Source organism: Alnus glutinosa, chromosome 6 (genome assembly GCF_958979055.1).
Source record: "Alnus glutinosa chromosome 6, dhAlnGlut1.1, whole genome shotgun sequence".
Classification (NCBI taxonomy): Eukaryota; Viridiplantae; Streptophyta; class Magnoliopsida; order Fagales; family Betulaceae; genus Alnus; species Alnus glutinosa.
This window is the reverse complement of record NC_084891.1, coordinates 26,632,825-26,644,741: the sequence shown is the minus strand read 5'-3', so window position 1 is coordinate 26,644,741 and position 11,917 is coordinate 26,632,825. Positions and strand designations below refer to the sequence as shown.

Sequence of the window (11,917 nt, the reverse complement as noted above, 5' to 3'; positions counted from 1 at the left end):
TCACAAATTGTATAAAAAATTATCAATCTTAAATATCACGTGTTGAGTTTAAGTTGTATTAAAGCATGAATATAAAAGTATATAAGTTATCTCTAATTTGACTCGTTTAATTAAGTAACTTAAATCCCTTAACCTTAACCCACTACTTTTGTGTTGAATTCGTAAAAAATTGTCAGCCTAATTTGGAAAATGTCTTTCTCATCTGAGAGCTTTATGCAAGCTTGTCATGGTTTTGAAGGCAGCCAATTGCTTTAGTCTTATAGCCTTTTTTTAGTCATTTCCGATTCAGTATTTAAAAGGCCACCCAATATATAGCATCCTTAAATTTAAATTATATACTAACGTACAATTACTATTTTTAAGGTTTTCAGAAGGAAGAACATTCCACTTGCAACTACGGACTGTAGCTCCACAATCTATGAGAACACTAAGGCCTCGTTTGGTTTACGGAATGACTATTCCATTAGGAAAGGAATAGCTATTCCTAGGAATAGAAGCTGATGGAATAGAATAGTTATTCTTAATATTTAGTTTGATAACAACTAATATACATTAATTGGAATACAATCAAAATTACTAAAAAATCTCCAGATTATATAAATTTTAAAAATAATAAATTATAAAAATAAAAACTTAAATTATAAAATTAAAAAAAAAAAAAAAATTGAAAACTATAGGGTGGCCGACCACCACAATTGGTGGTCGGCCACCCCCGTGTGACTCTAGGGTGGCCTGTGCCACCCCCAAATGGCCCCAGGGGTGGTCGCACCACCCCCGAAGCCATTTGTGGCTGGCCAACCACCCACACTGTTAAGGTGGGGTGGGGTTTCAATTTTTTACCTTTTTTTTTTTTTTTTTTTTTTTTCAAAAAAAAAAAAAACTGAAAGAGAATAAAAAATAATTGTGTTTTTTTGGAAAATCTAGTCTATTCCCATTGGAATAATTATTCTTCTCATTTTTTAGAGGAATAAGTATTCCTCTTCGTAAGGGAATGTGTATTCCAATGGGAATAGGTATTCCAAGGAATAGACCCATACCAAACATAAGAATGACTATTCCTATTGAATAGTCATTCCATTCCTAGGGTCTATTCCACAAACCAAACGAGCTCTAAAACTATAGGGATTATATCTAAGACAACCATTTCTTTGTTTGACTAAGAGAGAAAATGATTTCTTCAATTCTTGAGCTTGTCCTGAAAAAACCTGTTTCCAGCTTCAGTCAATGTTTTTTTTTAATCCAATATTGACTAATTTAATTTTTTTTTTTTCCTCCTAACAGAAATTTGAATCATTAGTACGTCTGTTATATTGAAGACTTAACTTCTTTATATCCTAAAATTTGTTCTACTCTGCATTTAAGCAAATTACTAGTATCTGAAATATCCTCTCTTTTTTTTCCCCCCAAATATATATATATATGATAAGTCAGCACTGTGCAATAAGCACTCTCAGTAATTGGAAACTGATAAGAGCATGGTATAGAAACTATTAAGGCAAAAACACCTCAAGTAATTCTGAGTTACAGAAAAGAATACCAACTGCACCATAAAAGCATTTCTGGAGATGTCATCAAAGCATAAATCAAAATGATCCATTTAGCATCCCAGGCGGAGGAAAAGAAATGAGAATTTACAATGCTGGTAGCTACTGAAGGGAGAATCAAATATCTAACATAAAATCCTCCAGGTGATTTCAACCTACTCAGAAATCTAATATATAATTATAGTTTGTTTCAAAATACCCGGGACATTAAAAAAACAGACTTGTGAAGCATTCGACAAAAAATTCCGGCAACGATGGCTCCACAAGGTGTATACAGAGAATACCAGTAGTTTTGAAGCAAACTATACAGCATATTTCACCTAGTCCCCTGTTATAGGGGCACATGAAATTACCTTAAGTGGGCAGTACTTCGAGTTGTTCTTCTCAGATCAGAAGCAGAGATGGAAGCTTGAGAGGAACCAGATCGAACTATATTAACATCACCAGTTTTGCTGGTTTCAAGTCTCTTTCTTTTAGGTCCCACAGGTGGCAGGCTCTGAGTGGGCACATCTGCCTCTTCCTCTTCCTCTTCTTCTATGAGTTCAGCTTTGGGTACTGCATAATGCCATTGAGTCCCACAACTTGGACAAATTCTTCCACCCTAAAAGCCAATTAAGTCAGCAAATTTATGAACTACAGCAAACGCTGTTGACCCTAAATATTAAAAGTGTCAAGCTTATACCCTTCTTCGGGAAAATAATTTCTTTAGGCAGTATTTATGAATCCGGACCGTACAAGAATCATTCTGGCACACCTCTGCCTGTCAAAAATAAACCCAACAAAGTATGAGAATTAATAGCAGCAGCAGCAAAAAAATAAAATAAAATGCTCCACTGGTTTTGCTCGAACTGGAAAATTTTCCATCACGGTTACCCTAAGGTTATGGTTGAATAATATATTAGAGTTTATTTTGAAACCACACAAGTAATAAAATAAGAAAAAAAAGGCACGAACAAGCAAAGCTGATTCTTATTGATATTTGAATTGACACATCCTACATGAATGAATTAGATGTTAAAACAAATAAAAAGAGCTACTTGCAGAGATATAACAAACATCAAACATTAGCCAGTATCCACTAATATGGCAAAGCAAGTATCAATTACAACCTTCACTCCAGCTTCGTTGCACACTTGACATGAAGGAATATCACTATTACGGAAATAACTGCGCAGGTCCAGAAAGGATCTGACACCAAGTCCAATGTTACCATCAGGGGTGTGGGTAAGCCACTGATCCAGCACAAGTTCATCAAGAGCTTTTTGCTTCTGAGATATTGAGAAATTCTTGAGTGCCGGGGGGACATGAGTTGGACCGTCTTGTGATTGTGATCCTATGTCAGTTAAAACCTGAAGATAGACCATATGAAGTGTTGAGCACAACAGTGAGCTTTTGCAGAATAATACACTCATTTGCCTAAGCGAAAGTGGTGCAAAAGTCAAGGGAGTTCCTAAAGGAAATTCTAATGCATTTGTCAATCCTAATGGAACTTTTCTTGATAAAAGCAGAAACATTCGTGGGAAACCGAGTCTTAATCAATAAACTTGTTTCTGACATAGATACAATTAAGCCCCAACTGGATATATGTCAGTTTACCTGCAGACAATGTTCTTTGTAACACATAATAAGATGAATGTTCAAAATAAAAAAGGTGCATTCAGAAGTGTTAAACCATATTATGCTAAGGCCAGATAGAATTAAGCCCCAGGGATATGTGTCAACTGTTTAGCTGCAGACAATCTACTCTGTACCAAGTAATATCATGAATGTTCAAAAAGAAAAATGCATTAAGAATAGTAGTTACAAATATACTGCTATAAAACACAACTAAAACCAACTTTTTTTTTTTTTTGATAAGACAACTAAAACCAAACTTTAAGTAAAATAACCGGAATGATGTAGTTTTTATATCTAAGCCTGATTGATGATCTTCAACATGGTGTAAAGGTCATTCTTTTTTATTGATTCATTTTGAGTACTTTGTGTTGAATCTCATTATTGTTAGGCCTATTTATTTCAATTTGTACTTCAACTTTCTAAGTAGGGCACTCTCACGTTACTAAAGTGCTAATCAATGTTTCTATGAACAATAATATTTTCTCAATGGGGCAGTACTGAATATATAAGTTAGGGTAAATTACCATGACGTAGCCTAAAGTTTTGCAAGATGACATGCTTCGTCTAATTTGGAAAATCATACATAGCTTCTTGTCACCGTTATCTACTAAGCTGCGTTAGATATGAATTCAGTTTCATATTTTTGACCCATCAAATACAACATGTGGATGAACCACATTTCTCTCTACTTTTTTATTTCTTAGTAAATCAAAAATTTATTTCGAAGGTGAAAATACCCTCTTCTTCCTCATCATCTCCATTGGCACCAGAACACAACCACCGCCCCTGCCACCACCAAACCTAATCACCTTTGCAACTCTTAACACTTTCTTTCTCTATCTCTCACCCTATTTTCCTTTCAAGGGGACTTTGTATTCCGACATTGTCTGCAACATGCCCCACAGTGGCACAAAAGATAGTAACTGCTATTTAAATGGTTTTGCAAGGTTGTATTTGAGACTTTTTCTCTGCTGATTATGTTAAAAAATACTAGCCCAAAGTGTGGAAAGGTGTTGTAAGTAGCTAGAATGAATTAGTCCACACAATGTCTTGCGGTTATTTGTCTCTCATCTATATTGTGTGTCGTGTACTTGTGTTTCACCTAGATGGCTAGATGGTTTAAATAACTTGCAGTGTCCATCTAGAATGGAATCTGATTAGATCTTATCATTTCCTTTGGCACAAAAGATAGTGACTGATGTAGGGTTTACAGTACTTTAGCTCTTTTAGTTATTTGGGGTCATTGGACGAATTTCAAGTATTATTTACACTACTCTAACAATTTAATAAATTGATTTTATGAAAGTTTGTTAGATAACTTTGGACTGATATAATTATATTTTATGTCAAGGCAAGGATTTCTTTCTAATTGTGGTTTCCATGCTATAAAAGCGGTTATTTAAGGTTGCAACTAATTCACATATTAACTTCTATTTCAGCAAGAAAGATTTTTCTTTCTCTTTCCTGGCTGTCTAGCCTGGAAGACCAGCTCTTTGGCTATGAATTTGATCTCTATCGCTCTCTCCTTGTGTTTATTTCTCCAAGGCTAACTTGTTTCACGTGAAAAAGGTAACTTGTAGAAGACAAGTCACATGGATTTGGATTTGTATCACTCAAATTGCTAACCTGTATTCATATATAAAATATTTTTTTAATTAATACATTTATACATAAAAAAATTAGTGCTACACAAAGTCACTTGTTTCCTCATAAAAAACAAGTACTCTAAGTGAAATTTGAACCTGATTCTCCAATCGCAGATTAAGAGCATCAATGTCAGATATGCTACCTTGGGCTGTGGCATCTTGCATAATTGCTTCTATCTGATATTTGACATCAAAAGAACACTTCATCAAATGAGACGGATGAAGTTACCTTAATCTCATACTATTAGACATCAAACATCTATTGGCATATAGACGCCTTATTCACCTAATAATAAACTAAGGATAATGCACTCTCAAGGGAATGTTATGAAATTCTCCTTGATTAATATTCCCAACTATTCCAATAGCAGCAAATCACATCACAAAGATATGAAAAATTTATATATTCTGATTAGTAATACTCATAATAAACAAAAAATAAGAAAGGACATAGGAGAAAGGATGCCCAAAAAAGATTGTAAGAATCAACAAAACAAGTGCAAAAGGCAGAGAGACAACAGGAAAATATACCAATATGAGTTTTGGCTTCGCTTGCTTCCTTAAGATATGACAAAATCAAAGCCAATCTCCACCAATTGGTCGGCCAACTCTTTTAAATTGTAAAATTATTTATATTAGATAATCCCAGTTCTTGTGAAAATACATAAATATAAATCACCAGATTTAGAAATTACTAGTATAAGTATTACGGCAGTTGCATGTGGACATCATATTTGCTATTATAAGGAAGGGCATCTGAAAACAATAAAACCTACTGCAGTTATCTATATCATAAAATTCCGACAGATACATTTCAAGGGTTATCTTTATGCCTTTACGGAGGCCTCTATGCTTGTTTCTATGTTGAGACATGAACTATAGGCATTTTAGATAGGGGACTATATCTTGCTTTAGAAAGAAAGATGATGAAAAAGTAGGTAGCTACCTGCTTCGTAATCATGAACACAGCCTCCTATAGGATGAGAACTCTAATAAATAAGATGTACAAATTAATAAATAACTTTGATTGCTTTACTGTGCTTACCCTAAAATGTGAAAAGACTTTGTGCATGGGTGTGCAGAGCAAAGAATGGCTCAATTGGTTTACTCCAAGTCCCGTATGATCTATGTTGGTGGATTAATCAGACAATGAACAGGAGAACAAACTTTATCAACAAGTTGTTGCATGACTCAAAATTTCAAGGACATTTGTTGTTGAAACTTGAAAAATAATGAAATGTACATTAATAAAAAGTTCAGTAAATAAAAATGTGAAAAAATATAGATATATTGTAATCTAACAGAAGCCTGAAACACTGAACTCAAAATTACAAACCAAGTAGCCATGGCCTCTGGGTAACTAAAGTATTCAAAATGAAACTGCTTCTTATTGATAGTTTGCTATAGGATCATGCCACTTGCAACCAAAATAGAGATGGCTGAAATATATGACCGAAACATTATTCAATTCAGCGGTCAATATTGAGATCACCTTCCTGTCACTGTCCTGCCTTATAAATTTGTGGCTGTAGTAACCCAAAATGTCATCCAAAAATATATCGGATAATAGAACATTAATCATATTTAAACTTCTTAGTTGCTATGTGTTTAAGTTAATTCAGACAATTGTCAACAAATTTCAAATACAGTATAATTTCGAAACCCAATTTCTTCCTCAATGATTTTACATCATCCCAAATTCCAACCCATTTCTTATGAATGTCATAAGCCAAGTTATGGTTACCATCTGCACCATAATTATCATATTTATTTAAAGTTCTACAGTACCCATAAAAAAATCTAGCAGAATTTTGCTTCATTAAGAAATATTTTCAAGCATGATCGAAAACAACCAGGCAACCAGCTTTGCATCAACAAAGCACATTGATCAGTGACAAGGGCATTTCAAGATAGCAAATTGTTTCAGTCAACATAAATTTTAACCAGACTTACAATTGCCTTGTAGAAAGCAATCTGCGGAACCGAATATCTTGTTCCCAGCTTGGACTGTTCATCAGAAACATTATTAACGACCCCATAGTAAACTCGGCCATCATATTGGTTCCTGAAGCCTCGTAACTCACACTGAACATAAGAAAGTGCCTTGTTTATCTTTAGGAGATATTCATCAAATAGCTGTTTATGAGTACCTGTACCAAATATAATACCTAAAATCAAGTATTCAACCAGTTGCCGCTACTGGGTACACATAAAAAATACTACTTTATACATAAATAACAAGCAATAACACTAGCTTGAGTAAAACAATAGCTTTCATGCTAATGGGTATCAAAAGTACTCGCTTTAGTTGCGTTATCATGTTCAATTGGGATATTCATTTTTTTATAAAGGTATACAAAAATCTATAAATCAAAATCGTTGATTTCTGTTGCTCAATTCTGACAGATTCTCGGAAAACCCATAAAAGAATTGAAAGTGAAAATATAAACAACAAAAGAAGGAAACCTGGGTTTTTGCCGGTGAGGCCGGTGAAGATGGAATGGAACTCGTCGTCCTTGAGAGGGCCGCGTGATAACAGAGCTTGAATTAGGGTTTGGTGCGTCGAGTTGAGCTTCTCCGGCATCTTCAGTGGCTATTCAGAAAACCCTAGCTTTCTTTGAGAAATTGAGAGCGTGGAATAGAATAGGGGTTTCACTTTCAAAGGGAAAAATAAATGAGAAACTACTGTACTGTTCTGTGGCTGCCTACAATTGACCCTCTGATGGCGGGAAATATTATTGGTGATTACTTTCATTTTTTATTTTTTTAAATTTTTTTGTAATAAACATCATCGTCATCATCTATGTTTATTTTTATTATTATCTGATTAAGCTATTAGATTTGGATCAAGTTTTTCCCTAATTTGGAGTGAGGAAATTTTTTTAACTCGAGTTTATTAAATTGTTATGCGTTCAAAATGTATGTAATTATACATATTTTAAAATGTACATAATTTTTTTTAAAAATCGCATGCATTTTGTATAGATAGAAATTTAATAAAATTTGTCCCCTTCCTAACGCCTTGAATTAGTTATAAGTGTTCAACATTCTCGCACTTTAATCCAATTGAAGAGGGTTCACATCAAGTACTAAGAACATATATTTACAAAAAAAGAAAAAGAAAAAAAGAACATGGCATATTTATTTATTTATTTATTTATTCCCTGTGCAAGAAGAACATAGGGTCGGAAACAACAAAATTTATGGAAATTTTATGAGATTAGAAGGGGATTAAACATAATTTAGTTCCAATAGACGAAATAGGTAGGTTAGAAATGTAGAGAAATCGAGCATGCAAGCATTAGTTTGTAGAGTTGTGACATATAGAGAAGGATGGAAGAGGATCCTCTCCATTTCTCTCCATTTGAAATGGAGAGAATCCAAATTTGAGAAGGACAGGAATGGAGAGAGAAATCGAGCATGCAAACATTAGTTTGTGGAGTTGTGGCATATAGAGAAGGATGGAAGAGGATCCTCTCCATTTCAAATGGAGAGGATCCAAATTTGAGAAGGACAGGAATGGAGAGAGAGAGAGAGAGAGGCAGGGAGGGAGGGGAGGGAGAGAGAGAGGGGGTTGGGGGGGGGGGAATAATTGTTTATAAAATATTCATAAAGAGGAAATCATCGAAATTAGGAGGATATGAGATAAAATTTTGTAATAAAACTTGTTTTAGAGGAGAGAGATTTTTATTGGAGGAAATCTCAATGCTCATACTGGGAAAGATAATGATCATAAATTTTGCATATTGAGATCCATTGCAAGTGACTGCTCAAATTGCTAGTGACAGAGTATATATTTGACCAACTAATGTGAAAGAATATATATAAGATCCACTTGCTTAGATGGCCGAGCAACTCAAAATTTATTTGAGACAAATCTTATATATACTTTCTCACATTAACTGTCCAAAATACTAGCAATTTGAGCAACTAATTGCTGTAAATTCCAATGCTTCGAGTCATGAAAAATACTTGAGGGTGCTAGAGCTTTTAGTATAATTTCACTCTGGAGTCATACACTTGAGCTCGTATACTTAAATGAGCCAAACCAAAATATTATATCCCATACAATAGAAGAACTTTTGCTTTCGACTATTGCAGAGGCTAAGAGATAATGAATGATTTCCCAAAAATAAGTAAAACGGCAAAACATAGGTCTCGAATTCGGTTCTGATATAGCCCTTGGTGAACTTCAGGATTAAGGAACACCAGAACAACTTGATTTTACACGCCATATATACCAAGAAGTAAGTACTCCATAAGAGGAAATTTATATGTAGCTCAGATCCATAAGGTAAACCTTATTTAGGTAAAAGGTCCTATGCCACATAGCACATAGGGCAAACTGGTTTATACATGAGAAAGCTGTTTGAAAAATATATACTATAGCTGTTTCACATCCTTTACTGCAGCCTCCCAGGTCCTGAATGCAGCTGCAATGTACGGCTTGGGACAACCTGAAGAACACCTGGTTGTTCTGCCAAGAAAAAAAAAATACATATGTATAAGTTATTAAATAATTATGGAGAGCATAAGTATTTCTTCGTATGAGTGTGTTTGATGAGCACCACGAGAAAATGTAATATATAAACTACAAGATGCAGAAAAGATCTGTAATAACACGAGCCAGAGTGATGCATTTATGTAAGAATATAACAGAAAGTCAGACTTTAAAGAACACAATCACTTCATAAACTATACCTTAAAAGATTATCAAGATAGGATTGCCGGTTGGAGTCTAGCACAAAACTAAATTCTATAATCAATGGATTGTCGAAAATTTAAAAAATACAAAATAATTATTTTGCTCAGAATAGCATTTGAGAGCACAACTTTGTTAAGTATAGAAACAGGGTAGTAAACGAAATTATACAAGAAGACAAAATGGCCATTAAAAGAAGAAAGAAAAAGAAAAAGAAAAAGAAAAAAGAGCATACGAGTCCTAAATGTTGTGGAAACCCAATAAGAAAAGGGAGATGGGGGAGCAAAAATAATGGACATCCATACCATAGTCAAAGATAATACCACCACAAGCTTTATGATTTTCATATGCATAAAACCACGAGAGGGCATCAAAATAAAGTGAAAGAGTCTAGTGAAAATACATGCGCGAGACTACAAAGCAATCACAAGAGTGTAATAGATACATTTGTAGAAGAGCATGAGGTCTAAAGTTCAGTTCCTATTACCCCCACCCCCACCCTCCACGGGGAATGGTGCCCAGGTTTGCAAATTACACCAAACCTATAACAAATAAAACTCACTAACAAGCCCAACCAATCGACCATAAGACACCTAAAACAATTGATTCTTGTACCATGTCAGATTCCAATAAAGTATCAATAAATGGCGACCAACCAAATATAAGACAATGTATTAGCCATGGAGCTCAAGTCATGTAATAATGAAGTGAGACAAGAACAACAAAGCATGGGAAATAGAGACCACGGATGGCAGGCAAAAACTAAGAGAGCTCAAGTACTGTAAACCCCACATCAGTTACTATCTTTTGAGCCAAAATAAATGATGAGATCTAATCAGATTCCATTCTAGATGGACACTGCAAGATATTAAACCATCTAGGCGAAGCACAAGTACCCGACACAGAACATGGATGAGAGACAAATAACCGCAAGCCATTGTGTGGACTAATTCATTCTAGCTACTTACAACACTTTCCACACTTTGGGCTAATCTTTTTGAACATAATCAGCAGAAAAAAGTCTCAAGTACAACCTCGCAAAACCATTTTAAATAGCAGAACTCCAATCTTTTGCATTCTTATGCTCGATAAACAACTGAAAGCACGTAAAAATAGAACATCAGCAACAATGGCAAGTCATTGTGCACAACCCTGCTATAGCACTATACCGAACGAGAAGCTTACGATTTGGTTGTAAGGGAAATTAAATAATAATATTCGTTCGTTTCCATTAATTAAGATCCAATTTCGGCGACAAAAAAAAAAAATAATAATTCAATTCAAAAGTGGACCGCAATCAAATAGAGCCCTAGGAATGCATGAAAAAAGTTAGCCAAATGCAACCATGGAAATTAATTACAAACAAATACGAAAAGGGTCATACTTGAAATCTCGGAAACCTGGTCCGGGGTGAGCCTAGCGGAGAACCCACTAGCGGCGGTCTTGTAGCTATACACCAGAGCCTCCCTCGCAGCCTTGTCACTATCCATACCAAAATACAACAAAAATCAACATGCATGGCAATAGAATTGGAAATCATTTCCATTTCTAGTAGTTTCTAGAGAGGGGGAGAGAGAGAGAGAGAGAGAGGAGGTGGACCTGCCGAGGACGGCGGTGAGGGTGCGGATGTGGAAGGCCTCGGGTTCCTCGTCCTGGGGCCTCTCGGTGTAGACGATCTGCACCGTCGCCGATGATGACGAAGATGAATCCAGGGGTTTGGCAGCCGGAGTAGATTCGGCCATTGCGAGCGATATCAGCAACAGAAATGAAAAGATTTTTCTCGTTTGCAGACCCATGCGTATTTTTACGATGCCTTAAGAATTAAGTTTGAAGGGGAATTGGCCCTTTGAGGTCTCCGCTTTTTGTTTCGCGAGGCTGCCTTGGCTTGGCCTGCCCCGCCTTCTTTCTCTGATTTTTTAACGTTTTGGAAAATCCTTTTTTTAACTTAAATGGGCATATGATATGGTTTAAATAAAAATAAACTAATCTTTCATAATTTATTTTATTTTGCTAAATAAAAATGAGATTTTATTTTGCTAAATAAAAATAAGCTTGTGCAGGAGATATGATATGTTTACAACTCCAACAATTTTTATTTTTTTTTTTAAAAAATAACTATTGGATATGTAGGACCCACATGTAAAAAACACATCTAATTGTTAATTTTAAAAAAAAAATTGTTAAAGTTGTACAAAAATTGTACAGAAGTTGTAAACGTCTTGTTGTACATATATCTTTAACGGAAGAAATATATGACACCTTTACAACTCTTGTACAACACCAATAATTTAATTTTTTATTTTTTTTTAAATCAACCATTTGATATATAAGTAGTAGTAATAGTATCATTTCTCTCAACTCAAATAGCCCCAAAAACCAATTTTACCACTTAATAAAATCCGAGAAAT

At 34.8% G+C, this 11,917-nt stretch overlaps 2 protein-coding genes across 3 annotated transcripts; both read right to left on the bottom strand.

Moving 5' to 3' along the window:
* Positions 1-1,526: 1,526 nt before the first annotated feature.
* Positions 1,527-7,499, bottom strand: LOC133871883 (uncharacterized). Of its 2 annotated transcripts, XM_062309338.1 has the most exons (6): positions 7,274-7,497; positions 6,761-6,957; positions 4,904-4,984; positions 2,654-2,893; positions 2,227-2,304; positions 1,527-2,145 (listed from the first exon to the last, which is right to left on the bottom strand). In XM_062309338.1, the coding sequence occupies exons 1-6, from the start codon at positions 7,389-7,391 to the stop codon at positions 1,894-1,896; spliced, it is 966 nt and encodes a 321-aa protein (XP_062165322.1). In that variant the 5' UTR covers positions 7,392-7,497; the 3' UTR covers positions 1,527-1,893. The 2 variants fall into 2 exon arrangements, with proteins under 2 accessions (XP_062165322.1, XP_062165323.1); XM_062309339.1 differs by lacking the exon at positions 4,904-4,984 and having other exon boundaries at positions 7,274-7,499.
* A 1,546-nt stretch (positions 7,500-9,045) lies between these two features.
* On the bottom strand, positions 9,046-11,420 carry LOC133870875 (subtilisin-like protease SBT3.11). Its single transcript, XM_062308128.1, has 3 exons — positions 11,109-11,420; positions 10,894-10,991; positions 9,046-9,284 (listed from the first exon to the last, which is right to left on the bottom strand). The coding sequence occupies exons 1-3, from the start codon at positions 11,303-11,305 to the stop codon at positions 9,211-9,213; spliced, it is 369 nt and encodes a 122-aa protein (XP_062164112.1). The 5' UTR covers positions 11,306-11,420; the 3' UTR covers positions 9,046-9,210.
* Positions 11,421-11,917: the final 497 nt, after the last annotated feature.

What these genes read in the sequence shown, in the direction of transcription:
- LOC133871883 (XM_062309338.1), bottom strand. Translation starts at nt 7,391, where the DNA reads ATGCCGGAGAAGCTCAACTCGACGCACCAAACCCTAATTCAAGCTCTG. An exon ending in GCAACGAAGCTGGAGTGAAG is followed by an intron (nt 2,305 to 2,653) that starts GTTGTAATTGAT and finishes TATTTTTGACAG; the next exon opens with GCAGAGGTGTGCCAGAATGA. An exon ending in AATTATTTTCCCGAAGAAGG is followed by an intron (nt 2,146 to 2,226) that starts GTATAAGCTTGA and finishes ATTGGCTTTTAG; the next exon opens with GGTGGAAGAATTTGTCCAAG.
- LOC133870875 (XM_062308128.1), bottom strand. Translation starts at nt 11,305, where the DNA reads ATGGGTCTGCAAACGAGAAAAATCTTTTCATTTCTGTTGCTGATATCG. An exon ending in CTCACCGCCGTCCTCGGCAG is followed by an intron (nt 10,992 to 11,108) that starts GTCCACCTCCTC and finishes TGGTATGGATAG; the next exon opens with TGACAAGGCTGCGAGGGAGG. An exon ending in CCAGGTTTCCGAGATTTCAA is followed by an intron (nt 9,285 to 10,893) that starts GTATGACCCTTT and finishes TTTTCTTGGCAG; the next exon opens with AACAACCAGGTGTTCTTCAG.